Source organism: Pantherophis guttatus, chromosome 5, assembly GCF_059756535.1.
Source record: "Pantherophis guttatus breed Tessera chromosome 5, ASM5975653v1, whole genome shotgun sequence".
Lineage (NCBI taxonomy): Eukaryota > Metazoa > Chordata > Lepidosauria > Squamata > Colubridae > Pantherophis > Pantherophis guttatus.
In genome coordinates, this window is record NC_142067.1 from 5,599,359 (window position 1) to 5,615,000 (window position 15,642).

Sequence of the window (15,642 nt, forward strand, 5' to 3'; positions counted from 1 at the left end):
TTATTGGCCAAGTGTGATTGGGCACACAAGGAATTTGTCTCCGGTGCATAAGCTCTCAGTGTACATACAAGCAACAAGCGATAAATCATGATTATAACCATAAAATCATAAATCTTATGATTTATGATCTTCGTCATAAATCGTAAGATACAACACTCAGCAATAGCCATAGGATACTAAATAAGCAATCAACATAAATCATACTAGGATATTAAATACAGGCAGTGCTCAACTTACGACCACAGTTGAATGGAAAAGTTCATGTCGTTAAGTGAGAAATTTGTTAAGTGAGTTTGCTCTATCTACGACTTTTCTTGCCACATTTGTCAAGTGAATCACTGCAGGAAAAAAAATGAAGGAAGAAAGTAAAGGTAGAAAGGAATGAAGAGAAGGGAAGGGAAGGAAAGGAAAGAGGAAGGGAAAAAGGGGGGAAAATGAAGGAAGAAAGTAAAGGTAGAAAGGAAGGGAAGGGAAGAGAAGAGAAGGGAAGGGAAGGAAAGGAAAGGAAAGAAGAACGACGGGAAAAAAGGGAAAAAATGAAGGAAGAAAGTAAAGGTAGAAAGGAATGGCAGGCGGGGAAGGACAGGACAGGACAGGACAGGACAGGACAGGACAGGACAGGGAAAGGAGCAAGCCGGGGTTGCATAGTAGTTAGAATGCAGAACTGCAAACTAATTCAGCTCACTGCCAGGAGTTCGATCCTGACCGGCTCAAGGTTAACTCAGCCTTCCATCCTTCCGAGGTGGGTAAAATGAAGACCCAGATTGTTGAGGGCAATACGCTGACTCTCTAAACCGCTCAGAGAGGGCTGGAAAGTACTGCGAAGCGGAATATAAGTCTAAGTGCTGTTGCTATTGCTTTCCTTCTGCAGCTGGGCCGTTGAGGCTCTCCGGAGAGGCATGGAGAGGTATCATTAATGTGCCAACTATCTCTTCCCCTCTCTTAGGACCATCGGCAAGGCAAGGAGGCTGGCTTTATCAATCTCTGGCACTATGAACGTGTGAACGGGGAGGGCATCCATTTAGAGGCCTGGCAGCTTCCCCCCCCTTTCCCTCCCCCCCCTCCCAAAATCAAGGAGCAAAGAGGGAAAAAGAGTTGGAAGCGAACTGCCGGTCCCCGAAGTGCTTAGCAGATGGTTCAGTCGTGGAGAACAAAGATTGCGGGATAAGTGACAAGGGGCTACCGTGAGGCAATTAATCATTCCCGCCGAAGAAGGCCCACGGAGGGGGAAAGGGAGTTGTGAGGGGGTCTCCATCACAGAAGGCAGAACGCTCTGCTAGCTCAGCGTTAACGCGGGGCCGGAGGAGAGGAAGGCGTGTGCAGGTTAGGACACGCCATTCATCATAAAGCCAGGGCCATTTTTCATGTCCAAACGAGCCTTTTCACGAGGCGGCCTGTACAACAATGGCGGCTTTAATTCTTGCCCTTGCTGGCTCCGATTGCTTAGACGCTCTGCACCTTGGCAAGAGTTCTGAGATCTCTCTCTCTCCATCCATCATCTATCTATCTATCTATCTATCTATCTATCTATCTATCTATCTATCTATCTTTCTATCTATCTATCTATCTATCTATCTATCTATCTATCTATCTATCATCTATCTATCTATCTATCTATCTATCTATCTATCATCTCTATCATCTATCTAGCTCTATCTATCTATCTATCATCTATCTATCTATCTCTCTATCCATCCATCTATATCCATCTAACAATCTTTTTTCTTTCTTTTTTTCCCGTCCTTCCTTCCCCTGCCTTCCTTCTTTCCCTCCTGTTCCATTTTCTTTCCTTCTTTTTCTTTCATTCCTTCCCTTTCTTTCCTTCTTTCTTTCCCTCTCTTTCTTTCCTTCCCTCTTCCCTTTTCCTTCCTTCCTATTCCTTCTTTTCCTTTCCTAACTTATTTTCTTTCTTTCTTTCTTTCTTTTTTCTTTCTTTCCTGTTCCATTTTTTTTCTTTCCTTCTTTTTCCTTCCTTCCCTTTCTGTTTCCTTTATTCCTTCCTTCTTTCCCTCTTTCTTTCTCTATCTTTCCTTCTTTCCTTCCTTCCTTTCCTTTTTTCTTTCCTCTTCCTACCTTCCTTCTCTTTTCCTTCTTTTCTTCCCTGTTCTCTTCTCTGCTCCCCTCTTCCTTCCTTCCTTCCTTTCCATTCCTTCCTTTTCTTTCCTAACTACTTACTACTTGCCTTTTTCTTTCCTTCCTTCCTTCCTTCCTTCCTTCCTTCCTTCCTTCCTTCCTTCTTCCTTCCTTCCCTCCTTCTCATTCTTCTCTTTGTTGCAAACACTTTCGTCTCTCCCTCCCTCCCTCCCTCCCACTCTCTGTGGTTCTCTCCACCTTTTTCTTCAAAGAGAATAATATACTTCAAAATCCTGCTACTGAGCTTCATGGCTCAGCCCTGAAAGCCCCAATTTTTGGACTTCTTTCCCTGAATGGATGATGGTGGTGCCGAACAGCAGAAGCTATGACCGTTGGCACAATCCACTGGGAATATATGAGTGCCAAGCCAACTAAATTGAATGGGGGCTCCTAAAACATCTTGTGGCTTTTATTCATTGTGGGAATGGCGCTGAAGAATCACCCAAGAACGGGGCTCTAAATTTGCAGCATCAGACAGACCTCTAAGGATGGGTAAAAGCCAATGGAAAGGATGTCAGGAACAAAAACACTTTTTATTTCAGGGGCAAAAAAAAAAGACAAATCAGGAGGAACATGACTAAACTTCCTAAAACTAAGGTGAGAGTGGGCACAGCAAGCTTTTATTCCTGATCACAAAATCCAGACTATTCGGACAGCCAAAACAGATAATAATTTAAGTAGGCCCTGAAGTACAGAACGGAACTGGACAATATATAAATTTGTCTTTACGCAAAGAGAGTGCAAAATAATGGCTGGTGATTTGCGTGCGGGCAAAAAGGGGAACCAGGTTTCAGCATCTGTCCAAAACTACAGTCGTGGCCAAAATTGTGGAAACCTTTTGGGAAAAGTGTTTTTTCTAAAACTAGCTAATAACACCACTTTTTTTTTTTTGGAGTAGTACCATACAATTATATATCAATGGAAAGATAATTTAATCACGAATGTAATGCAATACCTTTTATGAAGGATTTGCTATTAGAATAGCAGTGACAGTATAAAGAAGAAAAGTGGAACACGTAGAAAAAACGAGATATACAAAAATGATCACCATAGAGAAAATGAGATATACAAAAATGATCACTATGTCAGTTAATACTTAGTTCGGTAACTTTTAGCATGAATGACGGCCTTACAACGTCTTCCCATGGAGTGAACCAAGTCTTTTTGTTCCGCAGCTGTTCTAATGTGAAACCAAGATTGAATGATTGCTTCTATTAACTGGGTTTTAGTGCTGGGTCGCTTCTGACTAACCAGTTTCTTTAGTCGGCTCCATAGATTTTCCATTGGGTTAAGATCTGGGCTATTCCCAGGCCATTCCAGCAGTGGAATAGGATTATCTTGAAACTCCAAAAAAAAAAAAAAAAGTGATCTTATTAGCTATCAAACCGCAAAAATACACTTTCCCCAAAAGGTTTCCATAATTTTGGCCACTATTGTATGATCTAACTCAGGGGTGTCCAACATTTGCAACTTTAAGACTTTTACGAATTAAGGCGGATATACGTATCCCAGGATAATGTTGCAGGATCTAATTTGGGTCGGTCAAAGGTTTTTGTCTTCCGAGCTTTTGGAAGCCCATCTTCAGGGAACTTCTCTCTCATCAGAGTGTGCGTTTTGCGTTGTTCTGTGTGTGCTAATTACACGATGCCTGTTGTGTGTGGCTTTTTAGTTGTTGACTGGCTGGCCAATTAAGATAGGGTTTGGGTGCAACAAAGACAGTGCCTTCAAAATTTCAAGAAAGAGACTTCTGGCTCATTCAGGTTTTGTTTTTACAAATACGAGCCAAGGGAGGGGAAAACTCACAGCGCGATTAATAGTTTTAAAAACTTAATATTGCAGAAAATGAATAGTTGCCCCATAAAACTTGGAAACATGCTGAATTAATAAAAAGATGGGAATCTTTATTCTCTGTCCCTCCTCCAAAGGAAAAAAAAAAACGTAACGTTGGTAAAATATTTTGAAATCAACATTACGGAAGGATTTAGAGAAAGGCAGACTTGAATAAATGTTCCGTGCAGCGGTCTTTATGCACTCTTTTCGCATTCATTTCCTCTTAGGGGAACAGCTCTTACACCTAGTGTAAAAGATTCAAGCACAGTGGGAAAGATACTTCAGTCAACAAGTTGTGTGGAAAAGCTTTGCTTTACTTCTTTGCCTGCTTTTCTTTCAAAAAAACTGGGCTGCCGGCCAATGAAAGTTGGGTTTCTATTTATTTAAAGCTCTCGACTCGGCTTGTATTGCCTCAAGAGACTTACCAAGCAATATAGCCTTAAGAGACGTACCGAGAAATAAGACATGTAAATAAAATTATAGCAAAACCAGGAAAGAATCGTAATTAAGTTCAGGATCCTAAGTGCCTTTTTTAAAAAAAACTAATGATAGATGATGCAGCAGAAAACATACTTTTCGCCAATCCTCATGAAATGGGGTTGAAAAATACTTCCATAAATCGGTAAAGCTAAAGGTTCCCTTTGCACATATGTGCTAGTCGTTCCCAACTCTAGGGGGTAGTGCTCATCTCCGTTTCAAAGCTGAAGAGCCAGCGCTGTCCAAAGATGTCTCCGTGGTCATGTGGCCGGCATGACTCAACACCAAAGGCACACGGAATGCTGTTACCTTCCCACCAAAGGTGGTCCCTATTTTTCTACTTGCATTTTTTACCTGTTTTTGAACTGCTAGGTTGGCAGAAGCTGGGACAAGGAACGGGAGCTCAACCTGTTACGCGGCACTAGGGATTCGAACCGATGAACTGCCGACCTTTCGATCGACAAGCTCAGCATCTTAGCCACTGAGCCACCGCATCCCTTCAATACCATTAGTGGTATGCAGCCTCTAATACAGGAGTGTCAAACTCAATTTCATTGAGGGCTGCCTCAGGGTTGTGTTTGACCTTGGAGGGCCGGTGTGTGTGTGTGTGTGTGTGTGTCTGAGGTGGGCGTGGCCATGGTGGGGGTGACTGGGGTGGGTGTGGCCATGGTGGCTGTTTGACACAGGCTCAAGATGCATTTTTTCCCCCTTCTCTTCTTCCTTTCCACAGTTCTTTACTATAACCATTTTCCTATCTCTCCTACCAGAATATCACTGGCAAACATTTATTACTTATTCTTCATACTCCACTAAACTTTTTATTTCTAAATTTATACCCCATTGTTTAATAGTAAATTGCTTTTCCGGGCAGAAAAGCTATTTATACCACTGTATTTTTATTATTCGGCTAATCATAAAAATACAATGGCATAAAGAAGATGATAATACAAGATCTAACAGCAGAGGTAAATTTCCAGTATAGTAAATAGAAATGGCTGTCAATTGTGGATGGTTGATGGTAGATTAAATGGACCTACAGTATGTAAAATCTGGCATTAAACTGTAGTATTAACATAGGATGTTACTTGTTTTCACATACTTGAGGCCGCATAATAGTAATCCAGTTCTCCTGCAGCACTCTGCTGGCCGAAAACGGGCCCCATTCGGCCGGCAGAGTGCTGCTGGAGGCCGAGGAGACCGAAAATGAAACGACATCCAAGAAAACCACCAAGCTCAAAGAGCACCAAGGATCCTTCATGTCAACTCTATCCAGGGTTGGGCTGCTGTGGTTTCACAGAGGTTCGGGAGAACCTCTAGCTAAGATTCTGTGCAGTTCGGAGAACCCCCAAATCCCACTCTGGGCTGGCCCCGCCCACCCCTCCCCTCCCTGGAATCCCCACGCGGCCCGTTTTGGATGCAAGCAAGTGCAGGGCGCGTGCAGAGGTTCAGGGAGGGCGAAAAACGGGCCTACTGGAAGTTCGGGAAGGCCGGAAATAGGCCCGTTTCCGGCCTCCTAAGGGCCTCTGGAGCCTGGGGAGGCCATTTTCACCCTCCCGGAGACTCAAGGAAAGCCTCCGGAGCCCGGGAAGGGCAAAAACGCCAACCCACCGTGGTCGACTAGGCCACGCCCACCATGGCCACGACACCCAGCAACTGAGGAGAGAACCCCTTGCTAAAATTTTTGAAGCCCACCCCTGTCTATTCCATGGGTTTTAATTTTACTGCAAGGGACTCTGGGCTAGTCATCTGCAAAAAGAAAAGAAAAGAAAATGCTTTCAGATAACCTTAAAAAAAGAAAAACCTGGTTGGTTTATCCTAAAGGAGAAATAATGGCAGATAGATGAGGGAGCTATTTCAGGCTGCCTTAAAAGCTTCTCTTTGGCGAAAGCTGCTGGCTGAGAAGGAAAGAGATGGGATTGATTGATTATTCATATCCATATCTCATCTACTTCGGTCTCTCGGTATTCGGGGGGGGGGGTGTTTGTGTAACTTCGGTGAGGCTACGCCGGCAGGATTGATGTGTGTTATCGTGTCTCGTGGGATGCCCTTAAAAAAAATAAAATAAATGAAAAATGCTGCTATCCCACACAAGGTTAGACACACTTAAGTTCATCGATTACGTCTAATGCTGGTTACAATGGGGACTGGAGTAATTGGGGCATCCATAATTTTGATGAAGAGGGAAAAGGTGTGTGTGTGTGGGGGGGGGAAGGGTTGCCAGGTGCTTCAGGAGCAACACTACACAGCCAGAAGTGGTGTAAAAGGAAGGCATCGCAACAACATGGTGGAGCGGCGTAAAATCACAGGATCGCCTCTGGCATCCTCAGCTAAGAAAGGAAAAGAAAAAAAGGGGAAAAGAAAGTGTAGTGTAGTATAGGGTACATAGGTTATGACAGAATAGAAAATGGAACAGATTAGAACAGAACAGAATAGGTATACAGGAGAGAAGAAGAAGAAAGAAAAGAGAGGAGAGGAAGAAAGGAGAGGAGAGAAAGGAATGAGAGGAGAGGAAGAAAGGAGAGGAGAGAAAGGAATGAGAGGAGAGGAAGAAAGGAGAGGAAAGGAGAAGAGAGGAGAGGAAGAAAGAGGGGAGAGGAAGAAAGAAAAGAGGGGAGAGGAAAGGGGAAGAAGAGAGGAGAGGAAGAAAGAAAGGAGAGGAAGAAAGAGGGGAGAGGAAGAAAGAAAAGAGGGGAGAGGAAAGGAAAAAAGGAAAGGAGAGGAAGAAAGAAAGGAGAGGAGAGGAGAGGAAGAAAAGAGAGGAGAGGAGAGGAAGAAAGGAGAGGAGAGGAAGAAAGAAAAGAGGGGAGAGGAAGAAAGAAAAGAGGGGAGAGGAAAGGAGAAGAAGAGAGGAGAGGAGAGGAAGAAAGAAAGGAGAGGAGAGGAAGAAAGGAGGGGAGAGGAAGAGAGGAAAGGAGAGGAAAAAAGGAGAGGAGAGGAAGAAAGGAGAGGAGAGGAAGAAAGAAAGAAAAGAGAGGAGAGGGGATGAGAGGAAGAAAGGAGGAGAGGAGAGGAGGGAAAGAAAGGAGAGGAGAGGAAGAAAGGAGAGGAGAAGAGAAGAAGTATACAGGACAGAACAGAACAGGATAGAATAGGAATACGGGAAAGGAAGGAAGGAAGGAAGGAAGGAAGGAAGGAAGGAAGGAAGGAAGGAAGGAAGGAAGGAAGGAAAGAAAGAAAGAAGGAAGGATTTCTGACACTTCCTGCCAGATTCCCATCAGCAAATTCAATGGGGAAGCCTGCAGGAAATCGGAGGTTGCTCCTACTTCAATTGCTTTTTCGACCACCTTCGCTCCTTCTGTTCCTCTGTTTGGTCTGAAACGATGACCGTACTGGCTGGGGAATTCTGGGAGTTGTCATCTACCCATCTTAAAGTTGTCACGGTTGAGACACACTGCTCTAGGAGGTCACCGCTTGGTAGATCCTCTCTCCAAAACGCCCATCAGCACCAACCATACCAAGTAAATCGGACAAACGTCCGGCATTCTGAAATTTATCCAGCTGTGGGGAAAGTACCGACGGAATCTTAAAGGAAATTACCTTCCTCACAACTCTCTCCCTTGTAGCCCGGGTTGCAAATACAGGTTCCCATGATGCACGTCCCGTGACTGTTGCAAGAGACGTCGACGCACTGATTGGTGGGGACGTCGCACTCGGCTCCTTTCCACCCACTGTGACATAAACAGCGTCCTTTCATGTACTGTCCGTTCCCACTGCACAACACTGGGCAAGACGCTGAGAAGGAAGACGACAACGCAAAAACAAGGGTCATTAGACAGGTTTGTTGACAGCTTGAGGCGATCCCCGAGATCAGATACAACAGAAGGGAATTTAAAATGGACTGTAGGTAGTTCCTCAAATTAGACCATTCGAATGGAGCCTAAGATTTCTGTTGCTAAGTGAAACATTCATTGCATGAATTTTGCCTCATTTTACGACCTTTCTTGCCACGCTTGTTAAGCGAATCACTGTTATGTTAGTAACATGGTTGTTAGGCGAGTCTGGCTTCCCCACTGACTTTGCTTGTCAAAAGGTCGCAAAACAGTCTTAAAAACCTCCAGTGATGAAGCACCTACAACTAAAAGAGCCTTGATAGTACAGTGGTTTAGTGCACCCTGTTATTAACACAGCTGCCTGCAATTTCTGCTGGTTCGAATCTCTCCAAGGCTCAAGGTTGACTCAGCCTTCCATCCTTTCTAAGGTAGGTGAAATGAGGACCCAGTTTGTGGGGGCAATAAGCTGACTTTGTATGAATATACAAAAGAATGAAGGCTATTGCTTAACGCATTGTAAGCCGCCCTGAGTCTCCGGAGAAGGGCGGCATATAAATCAAATTTAAAAAAAAAAAAAAACTTCTGGTGGCAAGCTGTTCCATTGGTTAATTGTCCTCACTGCTAGGAAGTTTCTAACAGTGGCTTAAATTGGTTTAAGCCTGAGAGGGAGATAAGCCAAGGATAGGAGATGCTTAGAGGCCATTTTATGAATGGTTGAGGCCTGAGGTCACTGGCATTGCTATTGTCAGAACAGACAATGCTTTTGATGGTGATTAACCTTCCTGTTTGCACATATGTGGTAGCCAAAAAAAGAAGGAGAAGGGGAAATGGAGGAGAAATGGTGAGGCTGGGGAATTCTGGGAACTGAAATCCAGACAGCTTAAAATGACCAAGGAACTTTAAGGAACTCTGATAGCAATAGCACTTTGACTTATATATGGTTTTATAGTGCTTTATAGCGGTTTACAGAATTGGTATATTTTCTCCAACAATCTGGGTCTTCAATTTACCGACTTTGGAAGGATGGAAGACTGTGTTAACCTTGAGCCGGTCAGGATCGAACTGCTGGCAGTTGGCAGAATTAGCCTGCAATACTGCACTCTGACCACTGTGCCACCATGGCTTTGATACTAAACTATTGTTGTGACTCCGACCCCCGAGGCTGACTTATCGGAGGGAGAAGGCTCCGAACATGAAGGAGAGGAGTTGGCCAGGCCTCCCTCTCCAGGACCCTCCTCTCTGGCAATGCCTCAGGTGTCTCCCAAAGGAGAAGAGATTGGCCAGGAGCCAGGTATCTCCTCGCAGTCGGACAGTGACGGAGATAAGTCTTGACTGGATCCACGCCAGCGTCGGAGAGACAAGCGCACGCAGCAGAAAAGGAGGTGTGCCCGAGATTAAGCTGAGTCACTGGACCACACCCCACAGGGGATAAAAGGGGGTGAGGTGGCCATTCAGACTCTGTAACGGACAAAACTAACTACTAGCGAGTCACATTGTATCTTTGAAACAACGTTATCTGCCTTGGATTTAATACGGACTGGACTTGACAATTCTTGAGCTGTGTGTATCTTGTTTGGGTTTATCTGTCGGAGGAACAACCCCTCCCTCTATGAGTAAAATTCTTGGCAAGCAGCTACTGGGTTGCTGCCAATCCTTTTATCGAAAGAATTTGTTGTCTGCCAGTTTTATTTAACCCCTGGCTGTCTGTTTGTGTGCGTGTGTGAGACGGGGACAGAACAACTGTAAGAAATTGTTCTGACCCAGCTCTCCAAACATGACAAACTCTTTAAAGTTAACTCAAACATTCCTTTATTAGGAGTGCTAGCAGCCCCGGTAAAAAGTTTCTCTCTCACCACAGGCTGAAAAGGCCGTCCAGCCGGAAGATGAATAGTTGTCTGCCACATCTATTCATCTCCACCCCCTGCCTTTTATCCCCAAAGCTAGGATGGGGCTTCGCTAGCAGCAGTGGCTCTTCCTTCCCAAGGATCGGCCCATAGATTTCCACTGCTCTCCTCTCCTCTGCCTTCTGTGCATCCGTGCGTCAGGCACTGGACCCAGCCGTTCCTCCTCCTCCTCATCAGCCACCTCCAGACCTGGGGACTGTTGACTCTTCGTCTGAGGGCTGACGGATGGCCCAGTCTCCACCTCTGTCTTTCTCTGACAGCTCCATTCCCGCTTCCCCCTCGGAGCTCTCTGGTTGCCTTGATGCTGACCCTGACTCCCACACCTCCTCCTCCTCTTCCTCTGATTCAGCTAATGGAGGGGCCAGCAGCCGACAGGCCACAACAGAAATAATCAGACTTGCTGGGTTCACACAACGCACCAAACCACACCGACTGAGATTAAAAGTAACGAAATTTAGCAGGGTGTGTCAAATTCAGGTGTATCTGATCTGGTCAAGCGACTCTTTGAGACAGAACTTCGTGTAGAATGGAGTGGTTGATCCTTCACCCCGTTCGTTTGCTCAGAAAGCGTCTGAGGCAAAACTCCCAAGTTTGTTTAGGACCTGTGTCAATAATGATAAGTTAACCGAAAAAAATTAATTACCTCGTCCACAATCAGGGCCCAAAAATCCGAGGAAACAATGGCAGGTTCCAGAAATGCAATCCCCGTTTCCGTAACAGTTGCTGGGACAGTTCTCCACCGATTCTACGGAAAGAAGAAAAGAGGGGGAAAAAAGTGAAGATAATGTAGAAAAGGGCAAAGTTAAACCTCAAAGGACATTTGCTGATGGAACAGAGCAGAGCAATTTTTTTTTACTACCAGTTCTGTGGGTGTGGCTTGGTGGGTGTGGCTTGGTGGGCGTGGCAGAGGAAGGATACTGCAAAATCTCCATTCCCACTCCACTCTAGGGGAAGGATATTGCAAAATCTCCATTCCCACCCTATTCTGGGGCCAGCCAGAGGTGGTGTTTGCCGATTCTCCGAACTACTCAAAATTTCCGCTACCGGTTCTCCAGAACCTGTCAGAACCTGCTGGATTTCACCTCTGGAACAGAGGCATTGGCAATGGTCCTTCTCATGTCAGCCTCCCCTTACCTGGATTACTGTCACTGACTTGATGTGGGACTGCCCTTGGAGATTACACAGGAACTTTAGGGTATAAAACTTTAGCTGGTACAAAGTCTGAGTACTAACAGAAGAAGGCCCTAGTCTTGTCAGCTCCTGGAGGATTCACTGGTTGCCAGTTTGCTTCTAGACCAGGGGTGTCCCTCCTAAGGAATCACTTACCCTCAGAATTAAGATCAGAAAAATATATTTTGAACACTTAAAAAGATCTGGCAGTTTAAGCAAGCAGTTGAGGATTTAGAAAGGATTAGGTTCCTGTGGTGTACCCAAGCGCTGTTTATTTTAATTTGCTTCACGCTATTACTGACGCCGAATTGATTATGGATTGTAAATTGTGAACTTTTATCGATTGGATGTGCTGTATTGCTTTTTGGTGAGCTCTCAGATTTGCCTAAACTAAGTGGCATAAAAGCGCCATAAATCAATAGAACAATTAAGAAGGAAGGGAGGGAAGGAAGTAATTACTATTTCACTTAAATTAAAATTTTTCAGTAGCATAAAACAAAGTTTTAAAAGCGACCCGTTTTATAAATGCGTTGCTTGCAAAATGTATTTCACAAATATATATGTGTGTGTGTGTGTGTGTGTGTGTGTGTGTGTGTGTGTGTCTCGGCTTGTCGTTCGTTGTGTGTACAGTTAATATCTTGGGTTTCTTCCCGTGTAATTGTAAACATATCCCTAAAAGGGTAGTAGCGACGTTTCGACGAAATCACATTCATCATCTTCTGGCTAAAGTTCTCGGTTTGGTGCTTATGGGCAAACTGTGTGAACATAACTGACGTTTTTCTATGAAAAGAGGCAAAGGTGCATTCTGATTGGTCAACAGTGCCGTTGTATTCTGATTGGCTGATGATGTAGCTGTATTTTGATTGGGTGGAAGTGCTGTACAACGGCACTGTTGACCAATCAGAATGCACCTTTGCCTCTTTTCATAGAAAAACGTCAGTTATGTTCACACAGTTTGCCCATAAGCACCAAACCGAGAACTTTAGCCAGAAGATGACGAATGTGATTTCGTCGAAACGTCGCTACTACCCTTTTAGGGATATGTTTACAATTACACGGGAAGAAACCCGAGATATTAACTGTACACACATATATACCTGTGAAAACTTACATAAACATATATATAAAAGTGTGTCAAAATATGTCCTAATGTTTTTCGATTCTTTTTGGTATTATTCCCCCCATTGTTTTCTGGAGAAAAAGAAAAGAATAGAAACCTGCTCCAGATTTTGGAAAACATTCTATTTCTATTTACTTTGAGAGAAAACAAAGAATAACGATGACAGATAATCAAAACTTATATGTGAGAAGACAACAGATTAGCACTTTTACGTTTGTAATTATATTTTGTTTTATTTCAAAAAATCTCAACTTTCCACTAAATAATAATAATAATAATAATAATAATAATAATAATAATAATAATAATAAAAATTGCAGCTTCCTGCAATAACACCAGCGGAACTGCAAAAGACTGCGCTACTCGGAACATCGTACATCTTAAGAAGGTACTTGCTTGATCCCTAGGACGGTATCAGCCATTAGCACCAGTCAATGGTATTTGTGATGCATTTTTAATGTTCAGTTGACTTGAGTTTCATGTTTAATGAATAAAGATAATAATAAAAAAAAAACTCAGTCAACTGATCATTTAAAAATGTGTCACAAATACTATTGACTGGTGCTAATGGTTGATACCGGTTGCTGCCAACGTCCTGGGTATCAACCAAGTACCTTCTTAAGATGTACGATGTTCCGAGTAGCGCAGTTTTTTGCAGTTCCGCTGGTGTTATTGCAGGAAGCTGCAATTTCTTGATGTGTTTTGTAAAATTCTTGGACATGGTACCAAGTGCCCCGATGACAATGGGTATCACTATCACATGTTTCATCCATAGCTGTGTAGTTTCGATGACCAGGTCGTGATATTTTGTGATTTTTTTTCCAGTTCTTTTTCTTTGACTCTGGCATCTCCTGGTACAGCGATATCTATAAACTGTACACTTCGGTTTTCAACAACTGTGATATCTGGCGTGTTGTGTTCCAAATGATGATCCGTCTGTATTCGAAAGTCCCACAAGGTCTTCCCTGTCTCATTTTCGATAACTTTTTCCACTTTGTGCTCCCATGACTTTTCGAATACAGGTATGTCATATTTCTTACATAATGATCACTGGATTAATTTAGCAACTCGATCGTGTCTAGCTTTGTAATCAGTTTGTGCGATTTTGCTGCACTCACATATTAAGTGTGAAGCAGTTTCAACTTTGTCGTTGCAAAGTCGGCAGTTTGGATTGTCAGTGGATTTTCGTATCTTCGCTTTCATGGCATTAGTTTATAGTGCTTGTTCTTGAGCAATTTTATTATTATTATTATTATTATTATTAATAATAATAATAATAATAATAATAATAATAATAATAATAATAATAATATATTAACATGATCCGCGCTCTAAAGACCTTTTTATTTCACCAGGCGGGCCTGGCCTATCTTTCTCCCTCTTTTTAAACAATTTTTAAACAATTTTAATATTTTAATATTTTCAATATCTTTTAATTTTCAAAGTTTAAATCTGTTTTAAATTGATTGGGGTTTTAATCTGTCTGGGCCAAATTATTTAATTTGATTTTAGTTCTGTTTTTTAAATTTTGTATGTATTTTATTGTTGGCTGTTCACCGCCCTGAGTCCTTCGGGAGAAGGGCAGTATACAAATTAAATAAAAGTAAAGTAAAGTAAAGGAAGGAATATTTTTTTTAAAACTGGTGAACCACCAAGGTGAATAAGCATGTCATTTTATGAGCCATCATAACTTACCTGTACAATGATTGTTTTTGCTTGATATTTTTATTTAACTCCAAACTTCCTCCAAGTATCAATTATTTCTCACCTTCAAAATATTTTTTTTTTAAAGGGAGGAAACTGCAAGTTAACACCCACAGTGTTCTTTTAATGGCAGCTCTAACTATTCATCCTTTTCTTGGCTTATTAACATTTGTCCCCCCTAAAAAAAATCAAAAGCCACGTTTGACAATTTCTTAAAATATTCATGAAGACAGGATGTACTCGGGTACGCGAGGTTGACGAAAATGACAAAACGGCAAGGCTGCCTTCGAATGTTATTGTTTCTGATCCTCCATAAATATACCGTACGTTGAATTAAAATGGGATGTAATTACAGGCGAGAAGTCTTAGCGTTGTTGGGCTCATTTTTCATTATGACAGGTTAGGAAGAACAGCTCCTTATATTTAAGATTTAAAAGTCTTTGAAGCAAGCAAACCATAGGTCAAAAGTATCTTGCCTCTTACCCAGTACATAAAAAGGAAATTGATGATATATTTCGTGAAGGTGTCATAAATATAGTGGGCCTTTCTAAAACACGGATGGGGATGATTTAGGAGAAGGACTGGTCAGGCCTAAAAAGTCATTTCTTTTGTGAGGTCTCTAGATGCTCTCCGAGCTTGTTTTCTTGCAACATTTCATTACCTAACTAGGTAACGGTATCAGTGCTAGAAGAGAGTGGGGTTTGTGGAGTGGAAGATGGAGGAGGAGGAGGAGGACTGTCAGGTCCTAGATGCTCTCTGAGCTTGGTTGTTAGCTTGCAGACCAGTGGTGGGTTGCTCCCGATTCGCACCGGTTCGCAAGAATCGGTAGTAAAAATTTCTAGTAGTTCGGAGAACCGGTAATAACATTGGCTGGCCACGCCCCCGAACCGGTCCCCGGCCCGGTCGCTGCTCGCTTACCCCGCCCACCTCATCAGAGGCTTTTTTTTTACTTTTAAAAGCATTTTTTCTACAACCTCTTCGGCCGAAAAAATGCTTTTAAAAGTAAAAAAAAAAGCCTCTGATGATCGCACGGCTCAGCTGGGATCGTCAGAGGCTTTTAAAAGCATTTTTTTCTGCAACCTCTTAAAGTTGTAGAAAAAATGCTTTTAAAAGTAAAAAAAAAAAAAGTTGGCCACGCCCACCCAGTCACATTAGCCCCACCAAGCCACGCCCACAAAATAAGCCACACCCACAGAACCGGTAGTAAAAATTTTTAGAACCCACCTCCTGTTGCAGACGTTTCATTACCTAACTAGATAATATCATCAGTGCTAGAAGGACTGGGGTTTGTGGAAAGGAGGAGAAGGAGGAGGACAGGACTCCTTGGTGCTCTCTGAGCTTGGTTGTTTTCTTGCAGACCTTTCATTACCCAACTAGGTAACATCATCAGTGCTAGAAGAGAGTGTAGACTGCGGAAAACAGGAGGAGGAGGAGGAAGAGAAAGAGGAGGAGGAGGAGGAGGAAGGCTATGCAAATCTTTGCTAATAGGAAATTGGTCAATTCATGGATTATCCTCCATGACTAGACTCAAGTA

The 15,642-nt window shown here is 43.0% G+C and overlaps 1 protein-coding gene across 13 annotated transcripts in view; it reads right to left on the minus strand.

Annotated features, from left to right (window-relative positions):
- The window catches only part of TENM4 (teneurin transmembrane protein 4), a 626,114-nt gene that overhangs the window by 106,945 nt on the left and 503,527 nt on the right, over nucleotides 1-15,642 (minus strand). For all 13 annotated transcript variants that reach the window (XM_087895779.1, XM_087895778.1, XM_087895780.1 and 10 more), the window contains 2 exons: nucleotides 10,758-10,859; nucleotides 7,978-8,172 (listed from right to left, as the gene is read on the minus strand). In XM_087895779.1, the coding sequence (XP_087751905.1) occupies nucleotides 7,978-8,172; nucleotides 10,758-10,859 (297 nt within the window). The remainder of the gene's footprint in view (nucleotides 1-7,977; nucleotides 8,173-10,757; nucleotides 10,860-15,642) is intronic.